This window comes from Hesperophylax consimilis, chromosome 11 (genome assembly GCF_061612785.1).
Source record: "Hesperophylax consimilis isolate HC1 chromosome 11, BYU_Hcon_1.0, whole genome shotgun sequence".
Lineage (NCBI taxonomy): Eukaryota > Metazoa > Arthropoda > Insecta > Trichoptera > Limnephilidae > Hesperophylax > Hesperophylax consimilis.
The window spans coordinates 4063252-4078496 of NC_142846.1; the positions used below are offsets into that span (position 1 = coordinate 4063252).

The 15245-nt window shown below is 36.2% G+C and overlaps 1 protein-coding gene across 1 annotated transcript in view; it reads right to left on the reverse strand.

Moving 5' to 3' along the window:
• Nucleotides 1–11167: 11167 nt before the first annotated feature.
• LOC149419662 (uncharacterized) overlaps nt 11168–15245 on the reverse strand; it is a 41166-nt gene continuing 37088 nt past the window's right edge. Inside the window, exons 4-5 of the mRNA XM_089637515.1 lie at nt 12567–12711; nt 11168–11213 (exon numbers count right to left, since the gene is read on the reverse strand). Coding sequence (XP_089493641.1) covers nt 11168–11213; nt 12567–12711 — 191 coding nt within the window. The remainder of the gene's footprint in view (nt 11214–12566; nt 12712–15245) is intronic.

Genomic DNA, 15245 nt, shown 5'->3' on the forward strand with positions numbered 1-15245 from the left:
ACCTAAGGTTCTTTACAATCTGGAAAACATATATTGAATATATTTGTTATAATAATCATTTTCAATAGAACGTATTTAGATATTTAAAAACCATCTACACGTGTTTTCGAAAAATGCTAATGACAACCCATCTTATGGAACCTAGAATATTTATAAAGCCTTTGAAATATTAAAGGTTTTATTTCGTTTTAATGCTTTCATGTGCTTGTTTAAGTCCTTGGAACGGCAATTTCTAGGCTGCGAATTTCTCGAAATGTTCATACTCTATTTTGCAAAGGGAAAAAATGAACCAAAGAATCCAGTATTACTACAATAAGGCGGACATTCTCGGAAAGAAACGAAGCACGAGAAAACGATCCTAATGAAATACGGTTCCGAGAGAAAGCGAACGACAAAGCATTTTTAGTGAATTTATGGCGCAGTTGGTGGAAAAGAATACTAAAGATTGGGCGTTTTGGTTACGTAAATGACCACATGAAAAGACTTTATTAAATGACCAACCAAGGTGGGCTATGGGTGGGTTAATCCGTTCCGTTTCAACTTCTTACTTCTTACTTCTTACTTCTTACTTCTTACTTCTTACTTCTTACTTCTTACTTCTTACTTCTTACTTCTCACATATTTCATCTTACTTTATTCTTATTACTTCTTGCCAAATTCTTCATATTTGATTGTAATGGTAGTTTTTAAAATATATAAATTCCTTCATCGATACTGCACAGTTTATACGAGAGCTACCCGTTAAAAATCCGGCTTTTACAGCTTACTTCATCTCCATTTCAATATTTTTTTAAACCTGACCTAAAATATTCAGTTTTTCTGCGGTTCGGGGCTCTTCCATTAAACTTCATGTCAATGGCCGAAAAATATACATCCTTCAAAAAAAAGTATATTTATTTTACATGAAGCAATTCGGGGAATATTCACGGAAAATCATTGTATTGAATATTGCATTATTCGAAAGAATCTGCGTGGGTTTAAACCATAAAATAAAGAATAGCACAAAAAGTGTCTTGTGCTCCCGTGTTTCGTGATCCAAACATACGACCGATTTGGGCCTATATTTCCTTTAAAAAAAACTTTGTTTCACCATGGTTACCAAATTCAAATGGGATGGCCTACACAATTTAAGAAAGACAGACCGCGTGCAAAATGCTCAAGAACCAAAAATACTCAAATTTATATGGAAGACACGTCTTGTTTTTTTAGTTATTCTGTGGTTTTGAATTTCCGCACGAAAGATTTCACTGAAACACTAATATTTGTAAATACAGGGTGCGCCAGAGAAACTTACTTATTTGAAAAAATTCCCGACCGTTGAGTTGGGCAGGTAGAGGGGCGGGAGGGGGTGCATCTGGAGGGGGACTTCCCCAAGTTTGTTTCCCATTTTCGTCAGTTGCCATTATGCTGTGGTCTAGAGAGCAGCGGGGCTTCGCCGTCGAGAGCTTCTTTTGTAACGGTCGAATGCAGCTCGTTACAGGAGCATGATCGAGGAATTTTTTATTCCAAGCCTCGAAGAAATGAACGTTAGGGACGTGTGGTTTCAGCAGGATGGAGCCACAGCACACACAGCACGAAACTCAATGAATTTGCTGCGACAACATTTCCTCAACCGCCTCATCTCTCTCCGAGGCGATCTTCCATGGCCGGCGCGCTCTCCGGATTTGACTCCATGCGATTTTTTTTATGGGGTTATTTGAAATCCTTTGTTTATGTCGATCGACCACGGACCATAGATCACCTGAAGAACAACATTCGCGATGCTATTGCCAATATTCCGATTGATATGCTGAGAAGAGTGGACGAGAACTTCAAAAAACGACTTAACCAGTGTATGCGCGATGAGGGTCGCCATTTAAAAGATGTAATTTTTAAGACAATATGAAAAAAAACTTGGTACACTGCATTTTCAAATAAAAAAAGAATTACAACAATAACTACAGTGCTTTTGTTTTTATTGAACTTTCAAATAAGTAAGTTTCTCTGGCGCACCCTGTATTAACACACCAGGGATGTTTATTAGAAAATTCTGTAAATAACTAACTAACTAACTAACTAACCATCACGCCGTTTCCCCGCAGGGGTAGGCAGAGAGGACGGACCGCCAAACAAACTCGGTCTTGGCACACACTCCTTGCCTCATTCACATTCATACATCGTCTCATACATACTCTTCTATTGTTCTGACTCTTGACATGGCCCGACTCAAGTATCTGATTCACTTGGTCATGCCATGTCTTCCTCGGGCGTCCCCGACTTCTGCTACCATTCACATTTGCATCGTAGGGTATAAATTCTGTAAATAATAAAGAGAAATCAATTTTCGTAATCATTGTAATTAGGACATCCCCGGATTGACAACGAAGTATGGTGGGAAGAGTAATGGGGAAAAAAATAGTCGGTGATGGAGTGAAGAGTACTGGGGAAGACAATAATCGATGATGGAGTGAAGAGTAATGGAGAAGAAAATAGTGGATAATGGAATAAAGAGTAATGGAGAAGAAAGTAGTGGGTGATGGAGTAAAGCGTAATGGGGAACAAAATAGTGGATAATGGAGTGAAGCGTAATGGGGAACAAAATAGTGGGTGATGGAGTAAAGCCTAATGGGGAAGAAAATAGTGGGTGGTGGAGTAAAGCGTAATGGGAAGAAAATAGTGGGTGATGGAGTAAAGCGTAATGGGGAATAAAATAGTGGGTGATGGAGTAAAGCCTAATGGGGAAGAAAATAGTGGGTGGTGGAGTAAAGCGTAATGGGGAAGAAAATAGTGGGTGATGGAGTAAAGCGTAATGGGGAATAAAATAGTGGGTGATGGAGTAAAGCTTAATGGGGAAGAAAATAGTGGGTGATGGAGTAAAGCGTAATGGGGAAGAAAATAGTAGGTGATGGAGTGAAGACATTTTAAAATATTATCTAAATCAATAATCTATTCATTGCTAAAAGCACTTAAAGATAATTTACTTTGATTAATGGTGATTTATCAGATACGCCTTGGTAAAGGACTAGCATTTTAAAACAAAACGTTGCTTGATTTGGCTTATGATTTGTTTAGTATTCAGTGGCGAAATCAGTCAGGTACTTATCGACTTTTTCAGAGATGTTGAACCTCCACCTTGAACCGATGGCTTATACAGAGGGTCCGGAGGTACACTTAATTCGGAAGATGATTCTACATGACGGTAGAAGTGAAAAATATTAATAACTTTTTTTGAAATTCCAACTTTGTTTCCCATTCTAACACGATCCGAACACCCTATAAGTTTACGAATTTCACCAAAAACCGACGAAATCACAAACCTTTCAATTCTCATTATGAAGAATTGGATCTAAAATAGATTATTATGCCCAAAGAAATAGGACATCTATCTTGTATCTGACAAAAAAATCACCTGTCATTTTATTTATAACTATAATAATTTATTTATGATTCTTTCAGTCAATGTAAGAAATCATTGAAACATAATATTTTTTGCAAATGTCAATTTATTTATTTATTGGATAATTTGTATAGCGCCGCTTTTGTGAGATATCACCTCAGGGGCGCTTTACAGTTATCTATATCTGAAGTATTTATATTTGATACGATGATGTGAACTAACTCAAGATTAATAAATAAAAATAAAGGGTGACAAAGAACATCCATCTTCAACATCAACATCACGCGGAGAAAACTTACGGATATAAATACTATCAATTGATTAAAAATCTGGTAAAATTATTAGTTTTTTTATCAAAAACGCAACTGCAGGCCTTTAACAAATGAATTCACAGAGTTTATAACAAAGTATCAGTTAAAAGCGAATGTTTTATGATGACACGGGAATACGTGTTCATACAAATATTGATATTGATATTGAAATACTTATATTGTAGCATTCCGTCATGACATTAATTAGGAAAATTACACGAGTTCTCGATATATTCTGAATGACAATTTTTTCATCAGTAAATTGGCATGCTATCACTTTTCAAAGATTATTTTTCTTCGTGCCTCACAATTTAAAGGCAGCAGAAGGAAATTGGGCCACTTTATTTTCTTTTTTTTTTAATAAAGACAAACATACCCGGGTGACAAATAACCTGACAATATTTGAAAATCTCCTACTACCAGCACAGTAAGCGGAAATCTTACTTGTGATGGAGGACTTAGCAAACCAACGAACACGCTATGCTTGGGTGGGACCCAATCGCGATGTCAACTCAGCCACCGACCGGTCACTTAAAAACAGATTCTATACTATTTTACCTTGCTCCTATTATCTTCCCATCCCCCATTAATTCCCCTTCACAACAGTCACCAATATTGAAGAGCGACAGTAGGAAAAATGCGGTAATAAAAAAATAATTCCATTATTTCTGGACGCCTATGCAAAAGATTTATATTATGAACCCCTATAAAGACAAGAGTATTATGAAAACACACAATATCAAATTCCATGTTATTATTAAGACCTAGAAAGGGATCAGAAACAAAAAGATTTTGCCTAAAGTAATTTTCCATAAAGCAGATCTGTGCCGATAATAGGAAAATATTCGTGGAAAAGGCTACCTCTGGATCGAGTGACATACCCTTTGGATCAAAACACTACATTAATTTTCTTATGAAATGAAACATAATTACATAAACCGAAAATCTAGTTTCTGGCTTTGATATGAACATTTTTGGAAATATGTATCAGAAAGTTCTTTGATTATTAAATTAATTTGACAACATCAACATCATCATGACGAAATTTTCAACAAACTTAACATCATATACAGCAAACACGAGTATTAGAAGAGCAACCACGAATACAACATTTCGACAAAAAAGTTCTTATGCTACGGTACAATCTCACTTTCATTCAAAAATCACAACAATATTATAACATTTAAAACTCAAATAAAAAGCTGGTTGCAAAACAAAGAGAGATCAGAAACAGAAAACATACTGACACCAAATACAGACCAAAACCGAAACCACACAACTTCACCAACATATTTATAATTCTTTCAGTAACTCAATATTATTCACACAATTAAATTGAAATGTGTTAGTGAAATTCTCATCACAGGAGATCCCCGTGAGGATATCATTATTATCTACCGAGTGGAATATCTGTGCTCTCTTTGTCATCGGGAGATCGAGAGCTTTCAAAATGCTAAATGTTTTTGGCGGATTTAATTTACGAGTTGATTTTTTGATAAAGTTCTCCACTTCAATCAGCATTTACTGGTAACAATAAGGAAGATCATAAAACATTAATTTTTAATAAATTATCTTTTATTTTTCAAGCCTACTGCTAACTGACTTTGTCAAAGCCGTTCTTCATAATAAATGACATACGCATTTTTTGTACAAGAATTGTTTTAGTTATGTAGAGCATACAATTAAAAAATTTAATAAAGGTGCATATTTTAACTATAATCTCTAACAGTGGCTGACATATTTTGGGATTTATAACTAGATTAACCAGAAATATCAACAATATTTAAGTGCATTTAACTGTTATATGTTATCTTCGTTAGAAGTCAACTTGAGTACAATATTTCCGTCTGGAATCCACTTAAAAATGCTATTGAATGTATAAAAGAAAACCAAAAATTAAAATGGAGTTCTACAAATGAAACTTGATAACAACAAATAATAACTAGTGTTTCGAACGTGAAAACATGATTTTACTGCATTTGATTTTGATTGCGACTAAGGTTGAACATCTGCAAGTTTGATGACCCCTTTTCCAAATCATAATGTTTACGAGTTGAAAAATGCACCAAAATAATCGGTTACTAGGCGAATCAAGCCGGAGAAAAAAAATTGAACACCTGACGCTGACTCATACAAACACCTGCGTTTAGAACAGTAAACAAGTTTTTTTTGTTTGATGTTATTGCTGGCACAAGAACGCTTGTTGGAGAAATTATAAATAACCAGTTAAAACAAAATATTGGGTCAGTCAAATTTCAAAAATTAACACGAGTGGACGGAACACCTCCAGTTTAAACGCGATCTGTTAATTATAATTATAAATTCCTGAGTGTCAACTGAAATCCGAAGTCGCTTCTGTTCCTCCATCACGGCACAATTATTTTAAAGATTACAACTATTTCTAACGAGCTGTTTACGGCAGGCACTCTATCAGCTGAGCCAGACGCATCTGTCATCATTACAATAATGGGGCGTCTCCGTGTGCCGGCTCTTATAATCAAATGACCATGCTGCCGCTGATCACCTAGAAGCTGGCCAATCCCTGCTGCATTGATGCTGACAACCTAGAGGCTGATGAATTCCTCCTGGCTACCGACTGAACCAGCCACAGATGCTGACAATCTAGAGGCTGATGAATTCCTCCTGGCTACCGACTGAACTGCCCACTGCAAATGATTATCGAGAGGCTGGCCAATCCCTGCTGCATTGATGCTGAAAACCTAGAGGCTGATGAATTCCTCCTAGCTACTGACTGAACCAGCCACAGATGTTGACAACCTAAAGACTGACGAATACCTGCTGGCTACCGACTGAACTGCCCACTGCCGGTGATCACCTAGAGGCTAGCCAATCCCTGCTGCCTTGATGCTGACAACCTCGAGGCTTCAATCCTGACAATCCCAGTTATATTGAAATACATATAACTATTTCTTGTGAATTCAAAATTCAAACAAATATTTACTGCACAAAAAGAGTACAAAGGGTATAATTTATAGGTTACATCCTATTTCTTCCAGCTAACCCGACAAATACACATTATATCACATAACTCAACAATTACATGTTAACAAATAAATATCTGTTACATGTTAATAAATAACTAATTTGGGTTGGCTGTAAAAAATAGGAAGTACCTATAAGCTACACCCCTTTGTACGTTCTGTATACCAGTACAATACTTGTAATTAAATGTGAATTTTGATTCGAATCGTCTTTCATTTATAATGGTTTGGATAGAACACCTCACGGTGTTTTACTTAAATCATTACCCTGGTTGAGGACTGATGTGTGCCAGTGCTTATTATTTACAGTATTTTCTTGTGCAGGCAAACACGTCCCGTACAAATGGTCCTTTGAGCCGGATCCACACATCACGTCTGCAGTCCTGCCCCGTTAGAGATGCCATCGCTGTGCACTGGCCGAGAGATTCCGAGTCATCCACGACGCTGGTCCCGCCCTGTCACACGCTGGCACCCCGCAGAGCACCTGCCAGCTCCAATACCAGCTGATTTCAGGGCAGTCCATAAGCACCATCTCCCCGAGCTCTGAGTCTCCTCGACCAGACTCCATTGGGCGGCCAGCCTACGCTCCGGGCCCACTGGCCCTGGACGTCTATCGAGGCTACGATGTCACTACACTTCCGCCAAGGGCCCACTTGCCTCGAGCTTCTACCGTGGCCCCGACGTCAAGGCGCCTCTTCCCTGGGCCCACTTGCCTCGGGCTCCCTTAAACTTGCTCCCCACCGTGGCCCCGATGTCACCGTGCCTCTGTCCCAAGCCCACGGGAGGAGCCCCGATGTCGCTGGCCTCCACCCGGGCCTACTTGCCTCGGACTACCCTGAGCTTGATGCTCACTAAGGCCCAATGTCGCTGCGCTTCTGCCCCGGGCCCACTTGCCTCGGGTTCTCCTAAGCTTGCTGTTCACGGAGACCTCAATGTCCCTGATCTTCTGCCCCGGGCCTCACTTGCCTTTGGTTTCTCTGAGCTTGCTGCAACTCAGCCGAGGTATAAGTATGAGTGGAAACCATTTAGAGCTCAGCCCTCCTTTGACAGCGGCCAGCCAGTCTGCCCACGAGCCTGAAGCGACCGGCCCGACCTCGAAAGCAATAGTTCTTGGTATCCGGTAATTGACGGCTACACCAGAGCTAAACGAAGAAAACCACTTTAAATAAACTCAAATAACACATCTTCCCTGATGATGGACACTGCAATGCTGTGCAAAACGTTGGCTAAAGAAGGAGTTAGCGCAACACGGCACAACACCCCAAAAACAAATAACAAAAATACTTTTGGCCGTGAAAATCTTAAATCATAATTACTGAATCAATCATTTGCCTCATTTTGCCATACATAATTATTTAATTCGTGTCTCCTGTTTACGCCGATGACGGCGAATCTATTGGTAAATAAGGAATAAATTGGTTTATTAATTGGCAATAGATTTTGTTCCCGACTCCCTTCCTCTCTTCCATTCCCCGTTCCCGAGCGTTAAGTCGAAAATTACCGCCCGTGACGCGTCCATCAAAATTAGAATCGAACATAATAAATAATTGTATCACATATGTCATAATCTACATATGTCAAAGATATATACTCACAGACACAAATACTTCCTTTTACGATTCTGCCAAAGTATAATATCACAACTGCCATTCTACAAATAATTCAACACTCCTCAAACACTAACGCTAAACTTTAATTCTGACATACACCAGCACAAAACACGATCACAAAATCAAATACACTTATCGTCATCTACTTACACGACTAAATTTGGAATTAACTCCTTACAATACATTGCACTGAAGCAATATAACGCATTACCTAGTAATCTAAAACTTCCGGCAACGAACAAAAAAACATTGGCAAAAGCTCTTAAAGGCTATTTCCTCAGCAGTTTTGTTTATGACTGACACATTATTTCTTTGGAACTCCAAAATAACTTCTGCGTTTATTTATTTTAATGTATTCATGTTGTCTTGTCTTTAATCTAATGTTGTCTCTCCCGAAATGAGTTTTGTAAACTCACTGGGAATAATACATTTTAAATTTGTTATCATTTTGTAATGTATTATCTTGTAATAAATAAATAATAATAAGATAATTTATGCAGCGCCATATAAAAAACAAATTCAAACAAAATCCACACCGACCAGCATCCCAATTTCACCCATTGTAAGTACCTTTCACCTTATAAAATTATTTGCCAGCACAACAGATAGAATTACTTTTATCGTTAAAATTGAGCCTAGACTCCTAGTCTCCTCTCATTTTTTTACCATTCAGTTCAGTATCATGAAATCTACATTTTTATCGATAAAAACTACACGTTATCAACTTTCATTCGACTACGTAGGTATCTTATTCCAAAGCAGGGATATTGCGTTAAGTCTTCCTCGGGCGTCCCCGACTTATTATATCACTCACTACTACTATCTACATTGTTTTGACTTTTCTTCGATTTCGTATCTGATTCCAGTGCAGAGCTAATGCTTTAAGCCTTTCTTGGGCTTCTCCGACCTCTTCAACCATTCAAACTCTCTAAGCACTCCTAGAACTAATAAGAATAAACTTTCAGTGAAATTGATTCAGAAGTTTTGGAGGCTGTAGTTTATCGAGAATAAGTTTGAAAAACTTCTGAAGAAAGCTTCTCACTTCTCACGATGGATTCCACGAGCTCCCGTGTGCAATAAACCTGCTTCAATACTCGGGCACTGGATATCATGGGATTCAATTTAATCTCAGTATCCGCATCCCGAATGATTGCCTCTTCCTTGGAAACTAGGTCTCGAATCCAGCAGGTTGAACTAAAAACATGAATGCGTCCGTACATACAAATTGTCGTATTCTCTGGTTTTTGGTTTCCCAGCCAACAGTGATTCGGATTATTTTTTTACATATTGTGTCATTGTCTATTTTTATTTAATTTCGCCTCAAGAAAAAATTATGTGATTGACGTTACTTTAGTGACCAGTTACGTGATTATTTAACCCAATGTATATTTTTTGCAGAATAACTTTTCTCATACAGTGCTTTTTTTAATCAAATAAATTTCATAATAAAAAACGAATATTTGTTGTTTGTCTGTCCTGTGTTCTCTCTTTCAATGAACTCTCTTTCAATGAACTCAGATTTGCTTTGAAAGTACCTACCTATTAACGAGGTATTTCAATTGTCATTTTCAAAATTGGAACTGATGTATCAAGAATTCAGACAAGCAATAAAGTATCTACTCATAAATTGATACATTTTCCGTAATATTCAATTGATTTGTTTTTACATAAACTTTCAGCTTCACAAATCAAACAACCATAATATCGATTAAATAAACAAAAAAATATTTTTACACCCTTTCCTCTGCGAACATATGTGAGGCGCTGCATCGCCAAGGGAGGCCGAACAGCGCACTGTATGCGTGATTATACTGTACTTGAAGTGTCTTCACGACGCCTTGTGTGTACCTTGTACATATTTCGCTAGTGTAAAAGTTCTTGCAGTATGTCTAGAATAGTTGCTTATTTACCGGAGGACTGCACCTGTTGAATCTCCTGACGAGCATGTTGGCTCGCACGCTCAATACTCTTCTTTGAAGTTCGCCCCAAATATTTTATATATTATGTATATTCGCCCACAGGCAAATGACATCCGGACCAGTATTTGCTTTAAATATCGTCAGTGATGATTTTTTGCATATTGCCAGAAGTTGCATCATTGTTCTTACCGACGGGGCTAGTATGAGCATGTCGTCGGCATAACTAATATTGTTCATATGTACCATAGCGATATGGCATTGCCTTTTTTGATTTGTTCAATGATTTACTGAGCTCATCCATATAAACGTTAAACAGCAAAGATGACATTGAGCCTCCTTGTCTAACGCCACAATTTAGTTTTGTGTTTAGTAAATTACGAATAAATCGTCAATTAAAATTAGAGTTTTGACTAACTTAAACTTCGTTAATGTCATGATTTCACAACGACATGACATTTTCATATAAAAAAATCCAAATTTATGAGGGTATTTTTTTATATTAAGGTTTAATATTTGACTTGGAGAAAGATTCATATTATTAAAAGAATTTCACAATTGTTGTCTGCCGATTGGTATCTATATCGTGTTGTTAATATTATTCAAAGGCTAATATCATCCTTGTGAATCCTGCGAGGATAGGAATAAGTGAAACAGCGTTTTAAAGAGTTGTAGGTAGTAGAAACACGATATTTATTCGAAACGACCCGTTCTTTTGTCAAATTGTTAACCATGCACAATTTTTTGACAGATTCTGTTGAAATACTGTTCCTTCATTTATTCTCTCACAACTTCCTTATCAGGGGTTCCATAGTTCCATGAGCTTCTGCTTTTATAGAATATATACAATATAATGTCTTAATCCATGTAAGTATCTTGATCCTTTATTGATCTTGAAGAGCTCTTAGCTTAAATGGGTAGTTAATAGAATTAAACTAAACTAAATGGCTTACTACTTCGGGTGCGACCCCTTATCACTTCGGGGGTAAGCAAGCTTGCTGAAATTAAGATCAAAGTTACAAAGAGAATAATTAACAAGCCTTCCCGAGGACACATCATAAATAATCCTGATATTTAAATATATTTAGTAGGCAGATGCTACCATTATTTGGTCAAAGATTTGAACAATAATTATCTTTATTATCCACCACCTACTAGTAGTTCTGACTCACATAACAGTATATAATATATTTTTACGAGTGTGTTTGGCGTTCAGCATCTCAAGCAGAAACCTCAACACCTCATTTCAGTATTGGAGTACCTCATACAAACTCATTCTGATATCGTGTCCTAGCCAACACTACTCGTTCTAGCAGCACCATACAGGCGAGACAGATTGCGTTTCACGTAATCCGTTGACACGTTAAATACCTTATACGCTATAGCAGTGTATCAGTGGAGACGTGAGATAGATTTTTTTATTGAAAAAATATATAACTTCTAACAGCAAAATCGGGGGCTTTGGATCACAGGGACCTAACTACAAAAACGGGTGTTTTGAGTTAAGCTTAGTTTCGGTAATTCCATAATCATATCAATCATATACACGAAGCTCTATCTCGTATATACAGCCGTTTTACAGATATTGTTGGAAATATCAGTTGGGAATATCAGTTGGGCATACAGTTGTGCATATTAGCATTTCAATCTTTATGTAAGTTTATCTCATAAATATGTTTTTGTAGATAGGCCCCTGCGATCCTAAGGCCCCCGAAATGATAGCTACATGTTCCACTTCAAATATGCTCAAGAATCTCTGGTTAGTGTTTCTAGTACGTGCTGGTACACCACGTTTAAAATGCGTCAGCGCACAGTGGGCTGAAAATCGCCTTTCATAGACAAAGCATACTCATATGTAAAGCATGTAAGCATTAAAATGAATCATCAACATTAAAAAGTGTTTTTTTCAACTTTTAGGATTTAAAAAAAGAAAAATCGCAAGTTGCGCCAAAATACGAAGTATGTCAAAAAAATACAAATAAATAGTAGTATATCTGTGTGTAAGGATAGAATGGCCAACCTTATGATTCCAGAGATAGCCTCATTTTTAATGTCAGTGCCATACAATTTTTTCTACTCCTTCATTTGTACACGCAATTGCTTCGTACGAAATTTTATAGCATAGTAATGATCAGCAGAATCCATTTCTAGCCAAAAAAAATACCCTTGAAAATTCAAGTCTCTATGTCTATGAAAGGCGATTTTCAGCCCACTGTGCGGCGGTGCCATTGTAGAGCAATGTTGTTGTTTTTAGAAATTGATAAAATTTTCAACAGCCGGCAACCTATTTAGTTTGTCGAAACGAGTCTGCTTAGTTGTCGATGTTACTGTGCTAGTAATATTTAACTCACCAACATATATTGATCTGTCCTCTGAGGGAGTTGTAGCTGCCAGCTCTGTTGTCGGCCATTTCACCACTAGCATGCTTGTAGATCTCAGCACAGCGATCCCAGTCTCCTGACACGATCTTGAAACAACTGGTGTGATTGAGATATCCTGCAAAATATACGAATTTATAATTAAACCAATAAGTGGTTTTCACTGATGTATCTTAATTTTTTGTGATAAACAAGAAAGAGTTACACAAACTTATACGGGGTTGGGATAGTTGGAGGAAGGAAAAGGGGATGGATCTACTTTGTGTATGTTATTTATTGATTTTGGGTTTAAAATCGTGAGGTGCTGTATTAAGTTAATCGAATTCACTGTACGAAATGTTAAACATGTATAAAGCGCGTTGAATGAAAGGGTTTTGGTTTGAGTTAGTCTAGCAGGGAAATACTTTTAGTGTGCGGTTTTGTCTAGTTTGTCTGATGGGCACTCTTAATTGGATTCTTTGAAGTAGTTCCCAGCATTCTATCATATAGGTGGCTATTTTTGAAAAAATATTACGTCTTCTGAATTTGTGACTTTCTAGTGTCGATATTCTGAAAAACGCAAAACATTCCTCTTGCCTAATAATAAATTAATTATCAAAATTCAATTGAAATTCAAAGATAACTATACTACATAAGCTTAATGTCCCAGCCGTAAGTGATCCTTGCGACAGCCAATACTTGAACATTTATAAAAAAACAAAACAAATATATTATCAGGATCAGGATGTTGACCTGTTTCCTGGGAACATGTTTAACTGCCTACTTAAATAAATCTGCCGAAAGCCACCTTTATAATATTTGTATTATAATACTATATATTTGAGCTCCTTTTATTCCATAAAACTGTTAATTCAAGATTTGACTGCCCTGACGCTATAAGTTTGCTATCATTGACATGTACCTCCGAAACATACCAGGCGGAAAATTTTATTTCACAGCAATAACTTCGTGTCCAATTCTATTATGAAGAGAATACAGAGACTGGGCAATGAGCGTATATAATATTAATCGATATGAAAATAATTTAAAAAATAGCTTTATTGTATTTTGTGCGTTCTTTTTTAATTCTTTTTTATTTGTGTTATACTGTTGTTTCAAATATAGTTTATAATCGCTATGTAAAAGTCCGACAGGGTGTTATTAAATAAATAAAACGATTTCTTTGAACAGCCTACACACGTTATAAATGGTAGCAGTATGTCCCGTTCTAATTTACGAACATGCTGGGAAATTTATACTGTATTATTAATTTAGCTAAAGTAATTGTGATAGATGATATATAAACGAAATAGGTATTGGCGGGAAACTAATTTGAAAATAAATAAAATACTATCTATTGTTTTCAAGTAACGTTTTCAACAAACAACCGTAGAATCTTTTTAGGATATTTATATATATCAATATATTCTAGACGGTGTCATAAAAGTCATCTATCTATTTTTTTATTACGATGAGATATATGTTTTAAAGGGTGTTAGAAAGAGAGAGCATCTCGCTTTCAGTTTGCATTATAAGATACCGTAAACGATTCCAAAAAAATAAAAATAATTCTCTGAAACAATATTTAGAATTAAAAAAAAATTCAATTATCGGTAAACGACTTTGAAAACATTATTCTTGTATGTGTTCAAAATTTTAATACTTTTAATTGCATAATATGTCGATTAGTAAAAATAAAAACTGAGAGATTATTTGGTCTTCTATCAAAAACAGTATTTTATTTTGAAATACGTTCAAAAACAGCAAATTTAACTAAAATCGAATGTAATGTGAAAACTGCATTTTCATAGTTCTCATAATACTTGGGGTGAAAAGGGCTGATGTCATTATTAATTAAAAATACTAATTTAGGTTGTAATTCTATCTGTAATTTCGGTTCAAATCCAAACTTGGAATTGTTTACAATTTAAGTGTCATCTTCAAAATTAGTACTGAATTTAGGAACAGCTCAGAAAAGCGATAAAGTACGCATCAAAATCGTTTTAATTTAATTAATTAAATTTAGTTAATTTAATTTAATTTTAATTAATTAATTAATAATTTTCTTTTTGAAATGTGTGTTTCTTTGGTTCAAATTTTTGACAGATGTCGTAATTTTTCAAGTTTATAATGTTTTAAATTTTCGGTCGTCTGTAAAATTGACAATGTGAAGGACAATGCTCCTGAGGCATTTTTCAAATCCTACATTTATAAAATAAATATGGTGATTTTTTTTATTTTTCCCACGTGTTTTTGAATGGATAGTTACTGAGCGAATTAACCAATAACAGAAAGCTAATGTTGTTAATTATGCGCAGTAGAGTGGTTCCAGTCACTTCAATTGTTCATTATTTATGTGCATGTTTGGGTCAGCTATTCAATAACACAGTGACCAAACCATGTCAACAAGTTGTTGTGTTTAAATCCACGCTTTTTATGAAAATAATACTCGTGTTAAGCAAACACTGAATATATAATACCAGGAATAATATTATCCATCCTGTAAATTTTTAGATTTTCACGGCCAAAAGCATTTTTGTTGTTTGTTTTTGGGGTGTTATGCCGTGTTGCGCTAACTCCTTCTTTAGCCGACGTTTCGGACAGCGTTGCAGTGTCTATCATCAGGGCAGATCCGGTAGATCCGAAGATGTGTGAACAAAAATTATCCATCCT